Source organism: Prosopis cineraria, unplaced genomic scaffold (assembly GCF_029017545.1).
Source record: "Prosopis cineraria cultivar Desert tree isolate PC_DT_omini unplaced genomic scaffold, ASM2901754v1 PC10, whole genome shotgun sequence".
NCBI classification, from domain to species: Eukaryota; Viridiplantae; Streptophyta; class Magnoliopsida; order Fabales; family Fabaceae; genus Prosopis; species Prosopis cineraria.
Genome location: NW_026555341.1, coordinates 37,488,138 through 37,498,769, shown reverse-complemented (window position 1 = coordinate 37,498,769; position 10,632 = coordinate 37,488,138). Strand labels below are relative to the sequence as shown.

General features: G+C 34.0%; 1 protein-coding gene across 1 annotated transcript; it reads left to right on the top strand.

The window, feature by feature from the left end:
- The first annotated feature begins 290 nt into the window (after window positions 1–290).
- On the top strand, window positions 291–10,089 carry LOC129322355 (putative clathrin assembly protein At2g01600). The gene is given in 16 exon segments (XM_054968678.1): window positions 291–701; window positions 829–898; window positions 995–1,045; window positions 1,048–1,091; window positions 3,378–3,516; window positions 3,659–3,786; window positions 5,815–5,907; window positions 6,074–6,124; window positions 6,944–7,009; window positions 7,103–7,168; window positions 7,289–7,369; window positions 7,474–7,554; window positions 7,829–7,999; window positions 8,076–8,157; window positions 8,267–8,388; window positions 9,496–10,089. Coding segments are annotated over 16 exon segments (1,683 nt in total). The 5' UTR covers window positions 291–611; the 3' UTR covers window positions 9,844–10,089.
- The last annotated feature ends 543 nt before the right edge of the window (window positions 10,090–10,632 follow it).

Here is a 10,632-nt window from a genome sequence, read left to right as displayed (position 1 = left end):
GCCGGACCATTCCTTCTTTTAAATACATATATGTAGATGTAGGTCCCACTGGAACAAGTAAAATATATCAATTATTTTCAAAAAAATGATATCTAATCCTCGAATTCTATAATCATAGAGGGAAATGTTTATCGTTATCGTTACTATAAAAATGAATGAACCTTCTAAAAAAATTCGTTTCATAATTTTTAATTTATTTACATAAAATAAATTAATTTAATTGTAATTATGAAAGGGTACAAACGTAGAATTTTAAAATAAAAAATATGATGCACAGCGCAGTTGGTACCGCCAAAAGACGAGAAGAAAGTTGGAACTTCGAATTCCTTCTGTCAAGGAAGAGAAATTTACGCTAACGAAACAGCGTACGGTATCATCTCTTCCATCCTCAAGCCTTCTTTGGAGGTTGTTCGTTCGATCGATCAAGTAATTCATTCTTTTCTCTCTCTTCCCGGCAAATCTAACGCAACCCACGAATTGGGATCCTCCCAATTTGTGATCCCTCATCACGCGCACATACGCAGAGGGAGAGAGGACAGCCGAAATCAAGGGTTGAATACCACTTGTACTGTGAGAGAGAGAGAGAGAGATCAAGCGCTGAAAGTGTGGAAATGGGCACGCTTCAGACTTGGAGAAAAGCTTATGGCGCCCTGAAAGACACCACCAAAGTCGGTCTTGCCCATGTCAACAGCGACTACGCGGTACTATATTTGGTCCTTTTCGTATTGCAAATATAGATTGTGTCCCAAGAAAGTTTTCGATGATTCGATATCATATCTTTAATCTTTCTTTGTTTTTGGCTGTGGTTTGATTGATTCCTATTGTTAGGATTTGGATGTCGCCGTAGTCAAAGCTACGAACCACGTTGAGTGTCCCCCCAAAGAGAGACATCTTAGAAGTGAGTGATTTACATTTCTAGATCCAACTTGAGCCTCTGGGATTTTGCTTGTACCAGTGAATAATGATAAATTTGTGTGCTTCTTTCTTTATGTAGAAATTCTGTTCGCCACAACTGCTATTCGACCCCGAGCTGATGTTGCTTACTGCATCATGCGCTTTCCCGCCGATTGGCCAAGACACGAAATTGGACGGTATTAACACGTGTTGTTGGTGGATCTATTATTGTTATTCATCTATATGGCTATATGATAGAATTATGATCTAGTTTGAATATTTAATTTTCTGCTTATATACATGTTCTTGACAAGAATTCTTCCTTTATTAATTTGTGGAGCGTCCATCCCACTGGTCCTGATCCATTAAAACTCATTCTTGTGAAAGAAGAGAATGTGATGCGAAAGACCATCCGGGTGTATATTAGATTTATTTCTTCCATTTTCATCCATTCTTTTTATATATCTATATATCTGTTGAATGCGGCGTGTATATCTATCTATCTGCACATTGGGTATTTTCCTGCTAAATGCAGACAATCAAAATGTTTATCTACCTATAATACATAAATAAGTAGAACCCAGTGTCAGTCCAACCTTGGTGCTGTTTATGTATGTGGGAATGCAATCATTAAATGAATGAGAATATGATGCTTTTTGACTTACAAATGAAGAGTTGGCTATTTGTTTTGCCTTCAGTATTCTATGCTCGCTAACTTAAACTCACTTATCAAGTGCAATTCCAAATAACATTATAACCTTGTTAAATGTTGTCCAAAATTTGTGACTATAATCAAAATCTTGAGTGCAGCATACATAGAGAGCTTCCTTGTGGTGATTGAGATGCTGGATAGACAACTTAATTTGAAGCCTTTTAAATACAGGGTTACCTAGTGGCTGCTAATTTTTGGTTTGTTGTGTCTTTGCTAGGATTCTTAATGTTAACTACCAGGTTAATATCTGTATCTTGTTAGTGTAGTTAATAGCAGTGAAAATTGTTGCTACTCTGGAGGCTAAGGTTTTTTCTTTGTATAGAATGAAACATTACTGAAATGCATATGCAAAATAGATGATGTGATATTATAATGAAAATAGTTTGACAAGGCCCTCCAATTTCTATCAACATTCAATAACCCTCTTTCAAGCAGTCATTGGCTATGGTGTTTGTATCATCATCAATTTTACTGATAGAAGATTAACTTTTGAAGGCTAGGTAGAAATGTTATTACATTCTAAACTTGTTTCCAACTTCTCATGAAAACCTACGATGTTAGTATCATCATCAATGTCCAATGGGCAATCAAGGGTTCCGCTATGATATCATTGGGCTCTTTTATGATAACTTCCCTTAATGTGTCATGATCTTGAAGATATTCTTCTACTCTATCTTTACCTTGGTTACCTTCAACTTGAATTAGGTTATCCATGTTTCTTTCCATTGATTTGTGTACTTAATAAGTTAAGAGAATTTATCTTCTCCTCATGATGAGGGTCTATTTTTGCTAATTTTTTTATTGATGTAGTCCATGCTAGTTTGGTTTGCGGCTGTATGGGTTTGTTTCGAGGCAAAAAGTTCTTGGTTGTAGCAATTAAAGATCCAAAACAAGCAGAAGCATTTCCAAATACCTTTCAACAATGGTGGCTACAGATCATGGTGAAACAAGATAGGAAATTAAGCAAAGGAAGTTAAAAATGGATGTGTGTGGCCCACATGTAGGGAGCATCTTCTGGAAGTGAAGCTCATGAGGGCCATGCATAGGGAGCATTGTCGTTGCTTGATGGCATGTGCGATGGCTTCTAGTGGCATGATTTTGAGGATGAGATGAGTTTGGTGATGTGCTTGTGATGGTGTGGTCACTCACTAGTTTTGAATGCCAAATGGGTGAGTTTTGGTTTGGGTGTAGACAACAATGGTTCTAATTTCTAGCAAGTTTTTGGTGGATTTAAGTTAGTGGTGGGAGTGATTGGAATTGTACAATTGATGTAGAATCAAATAGAAAAATAAGGAAAGGGGTTGGGGCATTGCAGGATGTTTCATGGGCAAAGGAGATATAGAAGAAAGGGCGATGTAGAGAGAAATAGAGGCTGATAGAGAAGGAGGAAAAAAAAAGAAAAAGGATGGGTGATGGCTAATGCGTTAGGAGAACTTATTGATAATCATTCAATAGGCTCCCATAACCCTAATAAAAAGGCCCAAGGGATGACTCCTAATGAGATAAATTAATTTAAAATGAAAAATGAAAAACGGATTATTGAACTTAAAAGAAAACCAATTAGATAATTTCTAGTTCCTAAATATTTGATCTCCAATTTGCAATTTATAAATAATCAATAAAATTTCCTTGAATATTCTCTTTCCATTTTCTAGCATGTAGTCATATTAATAATTGGTTTCAAAATAATTGATTGCTCATTTTTTTTATCTTTTTGATAATTTTTTTTAATGGTTTGGTATGCTTTGACTTTCACTTTTCTTGTTAACAGGTAGCATTGAAAACTTTGATAGTCATCCATAGGTTATTGAGGGAGGGTGATCCTACTTTTAGGGAAGAACTTCTGAATTTCTCACAAAGAGGACGAATTCTCCAACTTTCTTATTTCAAGGATGATTCTAGCCCAATAGGTTTATTTCATGACCTTATAATATGTTATTATTTATTACTTATTTTGAATTTTTTATGGGTATCCTTAGACTGGTGATGTTGATCCAATATTTTCGTATTGAGTTTATTATTTGATTAATGTATGATTTGAATTACTTGCAGCTTGGGATTGCTCTGCTTGGGTTCGTACTTATGCATCATTTTTGGAAGAAAGACTTGAATGTTTTCGGGTTCTGAAGTATGATATTGAAGCTGAGCGTCTACCCAAGCCTGCCCAAGGACAGGAGAAGGTAATTTCATGAAGTAGTTATATTCTTTTCTGATAACAAGTCAAGCCTCAAGTTTGTGACATGATGACATCTATGCTATTGTCTGATAAGAATTGAGGAGATATATGAGAGAACATTTTTCCCCTGATACTTCTGATCTATAATTGTTTCTCCCTGGTGCGCATTATCTTGCTTGTTTTGCAGCTTATCAGACCTGTTTTGGGGTTTTAATATCAGATACTGTTTTCTGTTTATACTTAAAATTGCATTTTGTTTCCTACTACCTGGACTTAAAGTTCTGTCAAATGTTTTGAGCAATAATGGAACCTTGTTCAAAATGATGAAAGTCTCAGTATACTTCGTTGCGTGATGGAAAGGGTAAAAGAGAGGTATTGTGAATAGTAATAGTTATAGCTGCTGCTGCTGAGCAAAATGCGGCAAAAGGAAAGAAAATCCATGGACTAACCCCATCATCTCCACCCTGTAGGAACTACACGTTCACTTCCCCTTTGCATTTTACTAAACATGTCTCAAATATAAAAATCCAAGTGTCATTCTAAATGATGAGTTGATTTCTGTTTATGGGAATGCAGTTTATGCATGCACCTCACTGGGTATACTGAATAATTTCTCCAAGAGAAGATTAGGTCTAATAAACAGCATTCTGTTTCTTTTTCTTTTTTTTTCTTTCTTTTTTAATTGTCTATAGTTCTTATTTGATTTAAGGGTGTTCAAAATGAACCCAGACCAAAAAGACCTAACCAAACCAACCCAAACCGAAAGGAGCCAACCATCAATCAAATCTACTTCTGTTTTTATGACATACAAGCCGATTGGTTTAGTTTTGAGCACTGAAAATTGAACCAAACTTGAACCAAACCTAATTAAAAAAAATAGTATTTATTTATACAATATCTATCTAATCCCAACACCCAACCCAATCTAATAGTGTTTTAATTTTTAGAAATAAACCCAAACCCCCCCTTACCCCAATGTCTCTTTTTTGGATAATTTCAAGCATATGAATGTCTCTTTTTTGTTTAAGTTGCAATTAAATATGTTTTTTTTTTTTTTTGGATAATAGATAGTTGGTATAGTTTAAGTGGATTTTATAACATTGAGAGATGGATCTTATGTTTTGAATATATACATATATATGGATATAAGTATTAATATTAAATAGCATGATATTTGGATGTTCAGACTTGAGGTGTTTGCATGTCTGCTACTTGCTATTAGGTGATGAATTTTCTCCATGAAAATTCAAATAGTGCATCTAATTAATCATGAAGATGGTCACCATCATTATTTTAATTTCGTACCGCTTGAAATCACAAAATTAATTTGCATTACATATATATATATATATATTTCTTGGACAGTGTAGGAAAATTGATGTTATCATGGAGATAACACAAGGCCAATGAAATGAAGAGATGAATAAGGTTCATATAATATGAACATATCTTATCCTTGATTCATTTGAGACCAAGCAAGAAATAAATAAATAAATAAACATTAAAAAAAAAAAGAATGAACATGTAGGTATAAGATTTGTGATTAATCAAGGACATTCCATAAATATGATTGAGATAAAGCATGAGGAAAGCAATGACCCTCCATAAAATAAAAGAGCCGGCGATTCATAGATCATTCCAAAGAAATCCAAGATAATATGAACACAGCATCATTATGAAGATGGAAAAAAAAAATCAAATAAATGTATTGAAGCTTGATCCAAACTTTAACCAAACCGAACCAAATCAAAAATAAAACTGAACCAAACTAATTTCCACAAAAACCGATCAAGCTCTAGTCATTAGTAAACCGATTGGTTTGGTTTGGTCTGATTTTTGCCCAAAACAAAACCAAACTGAGCCCATGAACACCCTTAATTTGATTTACTTATGTTGCTGATTGACATTTTAATGAACTTGGCAGTGGTTGGCGTGGATTTATTGGAATTGCTATTAATAAAGAACTTTTTTTAATTAAAAAATATATAGCTTTGTGTATCTTAACTAGTTTTTTTCTGATAAGTTTTAGCAGGGATACAGTAAGACCAGGGATTTGGACAGTGAGGAGCTATTGGTGCAGTTGCCTGCTCTGCAACAGCTGCTCTATCGACTTATTGGCTGCCGGGTAATGTTGCTGGACTTGTGGATATTAATAGTCTAATTATTTACTTCATTTTTATATATGTGTTTCTATTTTGACCACTGTATTTATGCATATCAGTTTGGTTAGAATTGCTTTAATTCAATTTCCTATGGAAGCTTATTGCTCTCGCATTTTGTATTATCTTCAGCCAGAAGGAGCTGCTGTTAGCAATTATGTGATACAATATGCGTTGGCTTTGGTATGTCTTCGGCTCTGTTTATCTAAAGATCCTCTTTGTATATAGTTCATTCAGAATTTACAAACTGTTTGTTTAGAATTTTTTGGGATGTTTTAATAAATATATTTTGGCATTAGCCATTTGTCCATGTAGCACAAGTTTGTGGGTGGGGATTGTTAGTTTATCCTCTGAATTCTTAATTTCTTAAACCTTGATGTTTTTTTCTCATTTGGTGATTACAACAATGGAAATGTAAATTATTAACCTTAGATTTGAAAGGAAATAGGGTCAAACCTTTACTCAACTACTTTTAGTTACTGATGTCTTTTCCATGAAGGGTAGAGATGGGGTATCATCCATGGTGGATCAAAGTTTCAATGGTGAGAAAAAGTTTTGCTTACCTACATCTAATATACCTGTCTCATGGAAGGGTATCCTTTGCGTGGACAATTTTTTTTGATGGTTAGATGTTTAAATGATTCTGATGGTGACTTGGTAGTATGGAATACCAAATCCCCCATTAAGTGGTATGGGATGCTCAATGGGGTATATAAGTAGGTTGGTTCTCCCATTTCAATAGTTAGCTTTTGGGGTAGAGTTCCTCATCCTACTTAGGTACCCATTAGATTCCTTATTGGAAATTGGAAATTTAGAAGGATATGATCCCTTCCAAATTTACTAGGAATTGTGGTGTCAAACATCTTTTCTTATTTCTTTTTTCTGGTAACATTTGTATTTGTTGTTGGTGATCTATAATTCATAAATTTGTTAGATGGCATTTGAATATATAATTCTTAATGATGTTGTATTATTTCGCATTGACCTTGTTGTTAAATACAGGTATTGAAAGAGAGCTTTAAGATTTATTGTGCTATTAATGATGGAATCATCAATCTTATTGATAAGGTAAACTGGCATGTTCACGTGATGAGTATCAAGTTTTTTATAAAACATTTGTGATCTATAGTTCTCAGTTTTTTTTTTTTAATTTCTTTGTAGTTTTTTGAGATGCCCAGGCATGAGGCCATTACTGCCTTTGATGTCTATAAGCGTGCTGGTCAGCAGGTGATAATTTGCACGTAATTTCCATCAAACATTTTTGCAACTGTGTTTTCTGAAGTGGCCAGTAAGGCTTTTGCAGTTTAACTTAAAGATCCTTATGTAGAAAGCACTAAGTTGTTGTAGGCTGCAAATCTCTCGGATTTCTATGACATCTGCAAAGGATTAGAACTTGCTAGAAATTTTCAGTTTCCTGTCTTAAGAGAGGTATTTCTTTGTATTTGCAGTGGTTTCATGTTTTGATTTAACCTGCTCTCTCTGTTTAACCTTAATATGATTCCCATTGTGTTTGCAACGTTGACCCTTTGCAGCCTCCACAATCCTTTCTTGCAACCATGGAAGAGTATATTAGGGAGGCACCACGAGTGGTTACAGTTTCAAGTGAACCATTGGTTAGTACATATTTTATTAAGTTTAAGGAGAGTTTAATTATCATAAACTCATAGTCTGTTGCTAAAATATTAGGATCTCACACCAATTATATATATAATGCTTGTATGTGTGTGCCCTTTTCTGTTTATTTTTTTATGGTTTCAATTGGCTTTGTCCTGATATTGGTGCATAGTTTTACTGAAAATATTGCTTGAAAGTTATAAATCTTTTTTTTTTCTTTCTTTTTTCTTTCTCTTTTTTCCGTAAAACTGATATCTTTTTCTTTATCAACAGCTTCAGTTGACATACAGACCAGAAGACGCCTCAGCTGCAGAAGACAGTGAATTGCCTGTTGAAGAAGAGGAGCCATCAGTGCCAGTTGATAATACTGTTGTCCCGGTTTCTGAGCCTCCTCATCCTCCTCCTCCCCCTTCTCAAAACCATTTTGAAACTGGAGATTTGCTGGTAATCCTTTTGTACAGAGTTTGGTTATTTTTGGTTATGAATTTTATAGTTTGCCTCGTTCCTGTCCTGGTTGCAGGGGTTGAATGATGCAACACCTGATGCTTCGTCAATAGAGGAAAGAAATGCGCTAGCCCTAGCTATAGTGCCCACTGAAACTGGTAATATTTTGGTTTTTTTTTTTTTTTTTGGTGTTTCTTCTCAAAATTCTGCTTCATGGTCTAGTCTATTGCTTGTTCAGTGGGTAATGGATGTGTTTTGTGCGTATAGGAACTGCGTCAACTTTTGACTCGAGTTCTGCTCAAACAAAAGATTTTGATCCAACTGGTTGGGAGCTTGCCCTCGTCACCACTCCAAGTAACAATATATCTTCAGTCAATGAGAGGCAGTTGGTTAGTATTTCATGTGCCCTTTGTAGGATATTATTATATCAACATATGTCTATACTTATAGATGGGTTACTTGGTTTCCCTATAAGCCCAAATAATTCAGGTTCTGCTATTAAATTGAATTAATTAAAAGGAAAAAAGTTCGTCTGTCTTTACCATTTCATGAAATCGATGTATGTTATGATTCTCAGTATCACAAGTATACAATTTTATGCCATATTATTCTTATTATTCTGTTTTGTGGAATAATCAGCATGCATAATCAACTCATTTTAATAATGTCTCATTATTTAATAGTTGTATCAATGAAAACTACAATTTATTAGAAATTATTAAATTTGTATGAGAATGTAGTCTTGGGGTGGTGTCAATATCATATTCATGATGCATCTTGTACACTTGTAAAATAATAATTAAAGAAGTAATTTTAGATGAAATGATTGAATATCATATACTAATGTATTTGAGACGTGTCATGGAGACTGGAGAGTAACTTCTATACATAAAACGAGAAATTGAAACGCATAATTATCAGTGATATATTTGGAAACGGCCAAACTTTCATACATAGGTAGCTAGTTTCTTCAAATGATTTTAAGTTTAGGGAAACTGGTATGTGGATGAAGAAATTTGCAGCTTCGGTAAATTGAAATGATTGATCTCTGTTGAAAGAATCAGTTGTGTAAATGTGTCAAAGTCAGAATGTACCATGCATTCTGACATTGTTATTATTTTGATTGTCAGTGTTCTTCTTAAGAGAGAGCAGACTAGAGGTCTGTGTTCTTTCTTGCCATATGAGCATAATTTTTGACAGGCATACATTTTCCTTGCATGAATAAGGAGTGTACGTTTTTCAATATTCATCAGTGTGGTCTAAACTTGTTTAAATCCAACTCATTTTACTTGGGTCCTTTTGTCAGTGTCAGCATGTCACCTTTCGTCTTTTGTCTCTGGTAAAGGAGTGCATAAATGGTTCTGAATGATGTTCATATCAGCAGATTATACCATTTTACTGAGAAATATATATGAAAACGTGTTGGATTTTCGGTAATCATAATACATTCCCTAGGTTCAGAAGTTTTACCATTTTTTGGTGTCCTTGAATGCTAGGCTGGCGGATTGGACACGCTCACTCTTAACAGCTTATACGATGAAGTGGCTTATCGATCTGCAAATCAGCAGGCAATGTATGGAGCACCAGCTCCGAATCCATTTGAAGTGCAAGATCCATTTGCTCCGTCAAGCAACATCCCTCCACCGCCGGCAGTCCAAATGGCAGCCATGGCTCAACAGCAAGCGAATCCATTTGGTCCTTACTCACCTTATCTGCCTCAGCAGCAACATATGTTGATGAATCCAGCCAATCCCTTTGGTGATATGGGTTATAGGGCATTTCCTGTGAATCCTGTTTCACACCCACAAAGTAACAATCCATTTGGAAGCACAGGCTTGTTATAATAATATGACGCTGCTTTGCTTTTCCTATTCTTTTTTTCTGGAGGTGTAAAATATTTAATCAATGAAGTTGGTTTTGGGGAATTCAGCAGTATGAGTAAAATGTTACCTGGGTTTTACTTCTTTATTGCTGGATTGATGGTTTTTGGAATGGATGTGCATGGTTGCTGTGTAAAAATTTCAATCAACGTTGAGAATGTAATAATTGTTTGGTAGTATACAGAATAGTGAGTTTTGCTTGTGTCCATATATCCTGACTTGTTGCTTGTAATTTGTAAGATGTTTTTTTATTAATAATAAAATTGCATATACCAAGGGATGGAGTTCATTAAATATAGTTTATAATTTTAATTTTTTATAAATTTTTAAAAATACCCTTCGTTCATAATAAGAGAAAGATTAAAAGAAATATATTTAAGTAAAATGATAAAGGTAATATTGAGATAATTATTATTAATAAAGATGTATTTTTTCAAAATATTTTTATATTTAGAAATATCAAATTATCTCCCAAAAAAAATCTTATAAAATGGGATTGATGGAGTGTAAAAAAAAAAAAAGAAATGAATCGCTTAGAAACGTTTTGGAATAATAATTAATTAAAACAAATTGAAAGGATTCATAAGTATGAATGCAAACAATAATTTATGAAATGATTATTTTATTTGTGTCAAAAAAATAGTTTTTTTAAATATTTGATAGAAAAAATTATTGGGGATAATGAAACTTTTAACCCTTTTAATTTATCTTAATTATCGATTTCATCTTTCAAATTTAATTTTTATCGATTTA